The sequence below is a fragment of the Myxocyprinus asiaticus genome, chromosome 10 (genome assembly GCF_019703515.2).
Source record: "Myxocyprinus asiaticus isolate MX2 ecotype Aquarium Trade chromosome 10, UBuf_Myxa_2, whole genome shotgun sequence".
Classification (NCBI taxonomy): Eukaryota; Metazoa; Chordata; class Actinopteri; order Cypriniformes; family Catostomidae; genus Myxocyprinus; species Myxocyprinus asiaticus.
The window spans coordinates 24,762,549-24,774,807 of NC_059353.1; the positions used below are offsets into that span (position 1 = coordinate 24,762,549).

Genomic DNA, 12,259 nt, shown 5'->3' on the forward strand with positions numbered 1-12,259 from the left:
TGCCTCTTAAAATGTCTGTGCACAACACTTGTGCACATTGGATAAGCCAGTAAGAACGCTGGTAAAGGTGTTTCCAAGCCATGAAATGTGTGTAATGGGCATAAAAACTACAATTGTTATTTTGCACATACCGTTTAAGACTTTAACTGGATAAAAGAAAACCGCTTACATGACAACACACATCGGCTTATTATGCATAATATGTAAGATCATGCATGTAAACATGCTCACTCAAACTTTATGATCCTACTACTGTACTGTAAATCAAATTAATCATTGAGGAATGCTCTGATCGATCGGCCAACGATCCGATATTGACTTCCTGTAAGGTTGATAATATTATAAATAGCAATATTATTATTGAATTGCAAATGCATATTTCTGTTGCATAGAAATGTACATTTGACTGTGAAGCATTTAGTTGTGAGGGAGATGTGAATTTACTGATATTAACAACAATAAAATCTGTAAACAGTAATCTTTGAAAGGTTACGGCAGTAGGACTTAACTGATATTTCTCTTTCATCTGGATCTTAATTATTGAATTAACTTTTTCCATTTAAGTTCATTAGAACTGAACATATTTACAGAGGAAAAACCCATAGCTTCATCCTTTATTCACGTGGGTCCAGGATTTAAAGCTCTTGTTAAATTCTCCTTTGTACTTGCGCTTATGAAAATTGACCACAGTTCTTGCGTATTATCCAGCATTTAATTGGTATTAGTAAGAAGATGGTGATCACAGGTAAAAACCATGCTCCTTATTACCAGATGTAATTATGGTTTCTAAAAATCTATGATGTTGAAAATTATTAAAAACAATATCCATGTAGAGACTATAAAAAACAACTGCCATGAAAGTGACTTATATTCCTCTAATACAGTGTTTCCTAACCACTGTGCCACGTGAAAGATTGTCAGGTGTCCCATGGAAAATTATCAGATTCCACAAAATAAATCAGGGCTCCGGACTGAGACAAGTATTTCAACCATTTACCTAACAGTACGATTAAACTTTGCAAGAGGTCGCATTGGTGCGACTACAAAGTTGGCTGACACTCTGATTGTGCTCTGTCATATGAGAAATATCAAACGGCAAATGTTCCAAACGCGAAAGGAAATAGCTTTACCCGGATCAGTCAGCGCTGCTCGATGGACAGATCAGCGCAGAGACGTGCATTTACACGCGGACCAGTCTCGAGCGCTCAGCCACGCAGATCATCATAAGCAGAGCTGTGAGAAGCACAGGCTGGGTCACGAATTCGGCATTGATTATTTGTTTAAAATCTCTATGAAAGCCTATAATTTGTCGATGCTTAAACCAGTTTAAAATTCTAAACAGCATTGAAAAGGAATAAAGGAGAAATCTGCACAATGAAAAGACAAACTGTAAGGTTTCAATCCACACATCACAGATATTTAAAAACATATTTACCATGAACTTATATCAATATAGCAGTGAGAGAATACAATTTATTTTCTGGATGTGTTTTTCTTATGAAAAATGCCATAATTTGTTTTCTGGTTACTGCTAATCATGGCTTTACTTTTACTTTTGGTTACTATGATCTTATTGCAAATGCCACAGTTAAAACTATGGACAATGGAACTTCTGTGTAAAATATTTTCTAATGCCCTTTGATTGTAGAAAAAGGCATTGTTTGTCTTCAGATGACTGTATTTTAATAATCAAGATCCTGATAAAAAGAAACCGTGAAAGAAAACTAATTTTCTTTCAGTTGGACCGGTGTGACCAACTCAAGTGCTGGTGCGACCATTTGTAGAATTGGTTGTACTACCACTCTTAAATGTTAGTCTGGAGCCATGTAAATAAATAGATAAATACAAAATTATTTGCTGTGGCATTGCAAGAATTAATTTGCAAGAACAAATCTAAAAATAATAAAAGATGCACATTTTTTGTTTTATTCATTACCCAATTTGCACTCTTGCCACCTGTGATCTCATTATACACCATACCTACATGACTTGCGTTTTTTGCATAGCCGAATTTCAAACATTACGAGTAAACACGCAACTAAAATGGACTGAAAACATGGAAGTTCTTGAAAAGGAAAACTATCAATGATGGTTATGTGGGACAGTGGGATAGAGGTGTGCCATGGGATTTGTTTAATTGTAAAAAGTGTACCGTGACAGAAAAATTTTTGGTTGTCTTAGTGTACTGGCAGAGTTTTATAGTCAAAACAAGTGAAAAAATCTACCAGTGCTGAAGAAGTAATCGAAAGTATTTAGAATATGTTACTGACCTTGAGTAATCTAACAGAATACGTTACAAATTACATTTTACAGCATGTATTCTGTAATCTGTAGTGGAATACATTTCAAAATTAACCCTCCCAACCCTGACCACGGGACCTTACAATGGTTCAAGCGCAGAGCAGATTTGTCAGCGCTGCGCGGGAGGGCCGATCCCACTCGGCTCTCGCACGGCTGTCAGTAGATGCGTTGCGCGGTAGGGCTGGTTCCGCTTGGCTCTCACGCTGCGGCCAGTGGGTACGTTGTGCAGGAGGGCCGGTTCAGCTTGGCTTTCGTGCTGCGGCCAGTGAATGCGTTGCGTAGGTGGGCCGGTCCCACTCTGCTCTCGCGCTGCATGATTTAATCGCCCAATACTGTATTGGCCCACCAGGAAAAGTCCAGGTGCCACAGATGGCCAGTCCACCACTGTTGTAAGACAACAAACTTGATTCGACAGTTAAAGAGCACCTCTTATGGTTTTTCAAATATTACCTTTCATGTGTTATATAGCTGTTTGTGAATGTAAAAAAGTCTGCAAAGTTTCAAAAATCAAAGTACACGACAAATGGAGTTATTGACTCCCAAAAGAAAGAACCGATTCTGAACACCTGAAACGAGTGTTTAGTAATTCCAGACTTACTTCCTGTACTAACCTACATAATTTGGTAACAAAAACCCCACCTCTGGTCTTCATTGGCTGCTCGCGAACAGCTTTGACCCACCCTCAAACACTACACTAAGCGGTAGACCAATCACAACAGACTGAGACATCTGACCAATCAGAGCAAAGCAGGCTCTCTGAAAGGAGAAGTTTAGAATGAATCCTTTAGAACGGATCATTGAATGAGTCGTTTTTGACACTGGGAAAAAAAAGTAATGCTGCAATTTAAATTATGAGCAAATTAAAGTGTTTTTTGACCTTGGATGCATGTAAATCTATTGTATGAGACCTTTAAAACAAAATTAGGCACGTTTAAAAACCATAATAGGTGCTCTTTAAGAACGATGCAATGTGAGAGGTATGGTCAATATAAATATCTTGTGTACAGTATATGTCGATTCACACGTGACGCGGCAAGAGAAAGCGGACGGACGTCTTTATTTTTGTCCGCAGCAGTGACCTTTCAGTCTCTGTCAGGCTAACATCTGAAGTGCCTTATTTTGTTGTGGATGTCCCAATGTGTATACAGAGAACTGAATAAAATAATAAAATGTATATTTTGGTTGCATTTGAGGGCAAAAAACATTTAGTTGATCGTGTAAAATAGGCACATAATATCGGAATATCGATCGCAGGCCCCTGAATCGAGTCGTATCGCGACAGACTTTGAAGTATCGTCAAATATCGGATCGCAGGCCAAGAGAATCGATTCAAGATCATATCTTGATGAAACGTCCGATTTACACCCCTATTATATATTAGGAAGAAGGATATAACAGTACAACCAGTAGTTCAGCAACCATGGATGGCATGTGCGCATAAGTAATTGCATTTTCTCACAAAAGGCTGAATCAAACCCATTGTACATACAGTGCATAGTGAATATGACATTTACTCATAGCGCACGTGAACTGCTTTTACTTTAAGGTTGCACTCACGCGCTCGTGCGGATCCAACACAAGCAGCAATCTCCTGACAGTTAAAATTGGCTGAATTACCTGCTTGGATTGCCACAAACTGACCATTATGATTTGAGAATTAGAGGAACTTTTGATCCTGATCCTGAAGCTTTAATTCTGGCTGATTGGATATGCGCTTCAGAGGAAGATATATGAAGAGCGCTCAACTGGAAGAAAAGGCTTGATTTCCGTGAGGTTTAAACGAGACATCCGCATATTCACAGACGTTATATGATAGAAGTATGATATTTGCCTTTTTATTATTAGACAAGTAAGTTAAAAGTTTCAGGGAAATGCTGAGGAAAGTCTGACAGAAAACATGCTTTAGTGGAAGAAATACTGTATGAGGGTTTTGTGAGGTTTGTTTATTAAATCTGTTTAAACGAGATATCCGCGTGTTTGCAGACAGTATATGATATTAGTTTAATTGATATTTGACTTTTTAATCATTAGATAAGACAGTTAAGAGATACAGGGAAGCGTTGAGTAGAGAGGGAGAGAGAGAGTGAAACATGCGAGCACAGATGCGGCCCTGATATGTGGACCGTTTAAATGAGACCGTGTTGCACACCGGTCTATTATTGTAGTAACACGATGGCACTTAACAGGTAACTGTGATTGGCTGTTTACATGTCTCAGATGCTGAACATACAAGCAGGCAATTCTCAGTGCCCTCACGGCCCTAAGAAAAAAATGGGCCAAACGAGAAGATGTATCGGCCTCTGCGATGTATTGGTCGACCACTATTCACAAGTTTCCATGTTGATAGGATTTGCGCTTTTTAGAACAAAATAATCACAGAATTTTTTTTCAGGTTAGTGACATCAAATCTTTTATAGATATTCAGAGTTTTGTTTGAGGCACGTAGCAAAGTAAAGCAGATATCCAAAAGCAGAGGTGCATTTTCTTCTTTGTTTACTTATGTCTTTGAAATTCTTTATAATGAGGTTTTCTGTGCCATAGTTAGACTCTCTTCTCATTTTCTGCTTTTGTCTTGTGTGTTTTCTGTGCAGTCGCTCACGGAGACTTGCACGCCATTGTATAAATACTTTCCCCCCCCCATTTCATTCTTTTATTTTGGTATGATACATGTTCAATAAATAACCCTGCCCCAAAACACCCCGTAATGACAAAACTGAATGTGATTGGTGACTTAACATGTCAGCTTTTCCTGTCAAAAGGGACAGTTCTTGACCAATTGAAACTGCTATGTGCCGTAGTCATAGATCTGGCTATGCGAGACTACTGCCGGTCATAGATATCATGACCATACAAGATGTGGTATAATTCAAACATCTTTATTAAATAACTTCTAAACAAACGGCATTAAAAATAGCACCTGTTCATTCTGCATTCATGCGCTCTTCCTCTGCTCTCCTCATCACTTCCGTCAAACGAAAGCGTGTGTTCCCCTCATTAGAGCTCCAGCGGGAACAAGTGAAAACTAATATTACCAGCATCCAACAAAATGAAAGGCAGGGAATTTAGTTATAATTAAACAAATTTGATTATAATATATTTAGATACTATATGATGAAAAAATACATAAAAAATATTGAATAATAATAATAATTAAATTAAATGGCAACAATGAATAAATATCCAAAACTGTCAGATTATGTTTAATCACACATATGGGTTATCAGTTTGACTTCAGTTTGACACTAAGCCTCTTTCTTTATAGGAGTATCGTTCCTAATATAGAGAAAATTGTGTAAGCTAATTGTTTTTAAGGCCTAATAAAAAAACATTAATTTTGAAAATGAATATTTTTGTTTATTGGGTTATCAGTTAACCAACCTATTTTTGTCAGGCAATAGTGTTAGTACCATCAGGATAGTTCATTTAACAGTGACAGTGACCAAAAAGCTTGGCCTAACTGGCCATGACAGAGCTCTTGAAAAAACATAAAATGATTGGGATTGGCTGATCAAATGACAAGAAAATCGGTAATTGGTATGAGCTGTAGAAATCCTGATCGAAGAATCCCTAATAATTATATTAATAATTAATAGTTATACGTTTTTAAAGTTAAAAGTGTTTTTGTTTTTTTTTTAATTTTTTATTATGAATTAAGTGTTTTATTGTAAGATCCTCTTTGAATTTCTTTTTTTTTTTTCACATTGTACATCACCACAGATGTTTCCAACAGAAAAATTCTAGTCCTTTAGTATTGTCTTATGATATTTCTGCACATCACTGCATGACTATGCTGGTTTTAAATTTATTTATTTTTTTAAATAAAATGATCTGCCTTTTTTTTTTTTTTTTTTTTACGTCATATAAGCAACAAAGAGTTTATTGAGCCAGCACATTGAGGCAGGGTTATCTTTAAACAGGCTGCGCTCCTGCCCCATCATATCTCCTGAAGGGTTCAGAGGTCACTCCACTCTCATGTTTATAAACACTCAGTTGTCGAGAGGAAGGACCATAATTATAGTATGTTTTGACCACCTTCACGCCTCCATTCAATTTCACACACTTTAACATGCTGAAGGAGCGCAGGCTGTAGTAAGTACTGCTCACTGAATTCTGTGACTAAGGAGTCATGTGGATATAATAGATTCTTTTGTATGATAGAAACCGATTCTTTTTAGTTCTTCAAGTGTGTGCTAGATTTACACAACCAAATGCAGTGGGGAAAAAAACACTCTTGTTCTCTTTTTATTCCTTTTGTTCTTTCATTTAAAGTTAGGACTGTATGTATGCTAAAAGCTTAATACATAAAATTGCATTTTTTTTTTTTTTTTTTTTAAGTATTTGAAAGAATTGTTTGCTCTAACAAATATTTTAACATGCATTGTAACCCACAAGTGTGGTGATCTTTATGTACTTTCAACCCGTGCATTGACTTTCAACTATTTGGCAGTCTTGTGATCCCGTCCAATAGGGAAGTTGAGTTTAATAAATGATTATAACAATATACTCCTCACCTTTTACACTCATATAAATGGCACATATAAATGTCTTTCTGTGGTGTTGTAAACACAATTCACAGTACGAGCCATGTTTCTGTAACATCCTAATTAAAAAATGGCTTCTGCTGCCATTGCATGTTGTTTTAAATTCAGTCCAGCATGATTTATCTGTCAACAGCTGCTTAAAAGTGACTTAACCCTGTTCTTTTTATGTGCTTTGACGCTGTCTGCCCAAATGCATTTTGTATTTTTGTTTTGATTTGCCAAGCTTCCCAGTGACCTAAGAAAGATTAGCAGAATTTAGCACACAGTACAATTTGCAGATGTTCACACCCAGATCTATTTTATAAACGTGTGTGTGTGTGTGTGTATATATATATATATATATATATATATATATATATATATATATATATATATAATATATAAAATATTCATTTGTATGCGGATCTTAAAAATTCTCATGCTGAGATCTCGACGCAATTTAATTTAGTAGCAGTGATCATGCGTTTACTCTCAAGGCTCACAGTAGCAGCTGTAGGGGGACCATTAAGGCTCTTCAGTGCTCTTTCAGCAGATAATATATCAGCCCCCTCCAAAAAAGAGATGGTTTTTTCCTCTCTTTTTACCTTTTTTTTAATTTTATTTTTTTTACCCTTTTTTTTATTAACCAAATAAGGAATTAATTATCTTTGCTTTATCTGTAGAAGAACTGAGGTGTAGTGTGTGTTTATTCAGAGTTCCCACAATCATGGAAAATCTGTAATTATGAGGGAATTTATTTTTTTAAAGTCATGGAAATTAATAATCTTTAAAGTCAGGGTATTCCCTATGACCATAGTGAATACACAACTTTCTAGTTGTGCATATTCAAAAATATTACATTAGCTAAATTTTGCTTTGGTGTAGAGCATATGCAGCATAAAACTTGATTGCAAGCCATAGTGATTTTGTTAGCAAATTATTCTTTTGAGTCAAGTTATTTTTAATGAATCAGTTGAACCAGTTAAAAAATTGTCTGAATGGCTCGTTAGCAAATTAGTCTGAATCAAAATCCTTATCCAGTAATCACTGAAACTGTTATGTGTGCTTTTCCACCATCGGCCGAACTGTACTGAGCATGGTGAGTAACAATTTCAGTAGCATTTCCACTTGAGCATGGTTTGGTACGATACAATTACAAACTGTTCTTAGGCCGGATTTCTGAGCATGGTTAGCTAATTGCACTCGACAGAGAACCATTTTGGTAGAATGCTTTTAGTGATGTGGTGGCTCAAAATTGGTCACTTGCTCAGTCAGTCTGTTCTAATCCTGATGTTGTAGCACCACTGTGGAAAAAGAAATTGTAACTGTGCCAGCGAGCCCGGATTGGTATGGAACAGCACTGTTCTGCAACAATGACAGTTCAGCTCGATGGTGGAAAAGCGGCTATGAAAATGCATTGGTCAAAAAGTATGGGAATCATGTTTACTTTTTCTTTGATTTCTGTTTCTTCACAGGGGTTTCAAGCGAGGAGATAATGAGAGTTCACACACATACCAGATTCTGCTTTCTCTGCGTGCTGACCCTCCTGTTCCATCAGTGCAGTCACTGTCATGAAGGAGGGGCCCACCATCACAATGGGCACAGCCATGGTGACCACAACCACGACCATGTCCACAGTGACCTGCAGATTTCAGAGTCGACCTGTGGAGGTTTGTCAGACCGGTTGGAGCACGGTAATCACAGCGAGCCTGCAGAAGAGCAACGTTACTACATTCAGCAGTTGTTCTGTAGGTATGGCCAGAAGGACCGTCTGGATTTTACAGGCTTCCAGAGTCTGCTGCTGAGTTTAGGGCTTGGCAAGGTGAGGGTTGTGGGACTGGAGCATGAAGATCTTGGCCATGATCATGTGGCCCACTTAGATATTTTGGAAGTACAGGAAGGCTGGCACTCACATTCCGCCTCTAATCCTCACCCTCATCCAAAGCCCCACAACACTCACCAACACTCCCAGCATGAGGAAGAAGAACACACCCCTGCTGAGGAGCTCCCCTGCAGTAAAAGACGTGGCACTGGAGCTGAGAGCACCATTGATGGTCGATCAGAAAACCAAGAGCATGATCATGATCATGAGAAAGATGGTGATCATAAACACACACAAATCCACAAACCTGTCAAAGACAGTCCTCAGACTCAAGATCATGACCATGACCATGGTCATGATCACAAACACTCATACACACACAGTCACGAACAGGACAGTGACGTGACACAGCAAATGGACCATGACTATGACCATCATGATCAAAATAGTGAACATACCCAAGAAAATAATGATCTAAGTGAAGACCATATTCATGACCAAAACCACGATGACCATGGGGACAATACCCACCATCATCATGACCACCATCATCACAAACACCCCCACCCTCATCTCCAGTACAGTCCAGACAGTGTGGACCACACTGCGGTAATGCCTCAGCTCACACCCAGGCCGAAAGTTGCAGCTCATGAATTTCAGTCTTCCACACAAACTGAGCTACCCACCAAACAACCCAGAAGAAACAGGAGACCACCAAAAGGCAGAAGCCAGCGGAACCAAAGCAAGACCACCAACACTGTTACTCATGCCGCCGGCTCATCAGATCCTGAGAACAGCGGAGACGACCCCGAGAACAGCAGCCAGGACCAGAGCTCTCGTCAGCTGCAGAGGGGGAGGAGAGAGGTGCCAGGAGAGATCATGAATCCCACTGTTAAATCACATGTGCATGGAATGCATCACCAGCATGAGGAGGTACATCTTGATAACATTCCTACAATGTGGTTATTAATAAATGGTATTTATTTGTGGTATATGTGTTTGTTTTAAATGTTTTTCCTTAGTTGATCTTAGTGTCTTAAGGCCAGTTTATACTTCTGTCGAACCTACACCATAGGCTCTGCGTAGTGACCTTCGCATTGATTAGCATTTATATTACTCCGCTGGTGTGTCAGTGTCATTGTGAGAGTACACAAACAAATTGCTAATTAAAAATAAAAAAAAATAAGCAAAAGTAATTTATGCAATGTAATTAATGTATTCACAAGTATTTATCAAATTATTTTAGCATTAAATACGAGTTCAAAGTGTGTGAACATGTTGAGATTTACAGTTGAAGTCAGAAGTTTACATACACTTAGGTTGAAGTCATTAAAACAAATTTTTTAACCACTCCACAGGTTTCATATTAGCAAACTATAGTTTTGGCAAGTTGTTTAGGACATCTACTTTGTGCATGACATGAGTAATTTTTCCAACAATTGTTTACAGACAGATTGTCACAATTCCAGTGCATTAGAAGTTTACATACACTAAGTTAACTGTGCCTTTAAGCAGCTTGGAAAATTCCAGAAAATGATGTCAAGCCTTTAGGAAAGTAGCCAATTAGCTTCTGATATGCTAATTGGAGTCTATTGGAGGTGTACCTGTGGATGTATTTTAAGGCCTACCTTCAAACTCAATGCCTCTTTGCTTGACATCATGGGAAAATTAAAAGAAATCAGCCAAGACCTCAAAAAACGAATTGTGGACCTCCACAAGTCTGGTTCATCCTTGGGAGCAATTTCCAAACGCCTGAAGGTACCACATTCATCTGTACAAACAATAGTACGCAAGTATAAACAACATGGGACCACGCAGACATCATACCGCTCAGGAAGTAGACGCATTCTGTCTCCTAGAGATGAACGTAGTTTGGTGCGAAAAGTGCAAATCAATCCTAGAACAGCAGCAAAGATCCACGTGAAGATGCTGGAGGAAACAGGTAGACAAGTATCTAGCCACAGTAAAATGAGTCCTATATCGACATAACCTGAAAGGCTGCTCAGCAAAGAAGAAACTACTGCTCCAAAACTGCCATAAAAAAGCCAGGCTACAGTTTGCAAGTGCACATGGGGTCAAAGATCTTTTTGGAGAAGAGATGTCCTTTGGTCTGATGAAACACAAATTGAACTTTTTGGCCATAATGACCATTGTTATGTTTGGAGGAAAAAGGGTGAGGCTAGCAAGCCGAAGAACACCATCCCATCCGTGAAACATGAGGGTGGCAGCATCATGTTGTGGGGTGCTTTGCCGCAGGAGGGACTGGTGCATTTCACAAAATATATAACTTCATGAGGAACGGTTACAAAGCGGACCAATGTCGACACAACGCATAGTTACATTTTTGGAGAGGTGCACACATAACCTGCACGGTAGGTTTGACGCAAAAGTATAAATCGGCCTTTAGTTGCTCTATTAGGGATGGGTCAAGATACTGTGCATCCGGAAAGTATTCACAGCGCTTCACTTTTTCCACATTTTGTTATGTTACTTATTCCAAAATGGATTAAATTCATTATTTTCCTCAAAAATCTACAAACAATACCTTTATAATGACAATGTGAAAGAAGTTTGTTTGAAATCTTTGCAAATTTATAAAAATAAAAAAAAAGAAAAAAAGAAAAAAAATCACATGTACATAAGTATTCCCAGCCTTTGCTCAATACTTTGTTGAAGCACCTTTGGCACCAATTACAGCCTCAAGTACGAGTATGATGCTACAAGCTTGGCACACCTCTTTTTGGGCAGTTTCTCCCATTCTTCTTTGCAGGACCTCTCAAGCTCCATCAGGTTGGATGGAGAGCGTCGGTGCACAGCCATTTTCAGATCTCTCCAGAGATGTTCAATTGGGTTCAAGTCTGGGCTCTGGCTGGGCCACTCAAGGACATTCACAGAGTTGTCCCGTAGCCACTCCTTTGTTTTCTTGGCTGTGTGCTTAGGGTCGTTGTCCTGTTGGAAGATGAACCTTCGCCCCAGTCTGAGGTCCAGAGCGCTCTGGAGCAGGTTTTCATCAAGGATGTCTCTGTACATTGCCGCATTCATCTTTCCCTCGATCCTGACTAGTCTCCCAGTTCCTGCCGCTGAAAAACATCCCCACAGCATGATGCTGCCACCACCATGCTTCACTGTAGGGATAGTATTGGCCAGGTGATGAGCGGTGCCTGGTTTCCTCCAGACATGACACTTGCCATTCAAGCCAAAGAGTTCAATCTTTGTTTCTCATGGCCTGAGAGTCCTTCAGGTGCCTTTTGTCAAACTCCAGGTGGGCTGTCATGTGCCTTTTACTGAGGAGTGGCTTCCGTCTGGCCACTCTACCATACAGGCCTGATTGGTGGAGTGCTGCAGAGATGGTTGTTCTTCTGGAAGTTTCTCCTCTCTCCACAGAGAAATGCTGGAGCTCTGTCAGAGTGACCATCGGGTTCTTGGTCACCTCCCTGACTAAGGCCCTTCTCCCCCGATCGCTCAGTTTGGCCAGGCGGACAGCTCTAGGAAGAGTCCTGGTGGTTCCAAACTTCTTCCATTTACGGATGATGGAGGCCACTGTGCTCATTGGGACCTTCAATGCTGCAGAAATTTTTCTGTACCCTTCCCCAGATCTGTGCCTCGATACAATCCT

At 39.2% G+C, this 12,259-nt stretch overlaps 1 protein-coding gene across 4 annotated transcripts in view; it reads left to right on the top strand.

Annotated features, from left to right (window-relative positions):
• Positions 1-12,259, top strand: part of LOC127446951 (zinc transporter ZIP10-like) — a 55,066-nt gene that overhangs the window by 29,061 nt on the left and 13,746 nt on the right. For all 4 annotated transcript variants that reach the window (XM_051708328.1, XM_051708330.1, XM_051708327.1 and 1 more), the window contains one exon: positions 8,297-9,576. In XM_051708328.1, coding sequence (XP_051564288.1) covers positions 8,317-9,576 — 1,260 coding nt within the window. In that variant the 5' untranslated portion in view covers positions 8,297-8,316. The remainder of the gene's footprint in view (positions 1-8,296; positions 9,577-12,259) is intronic.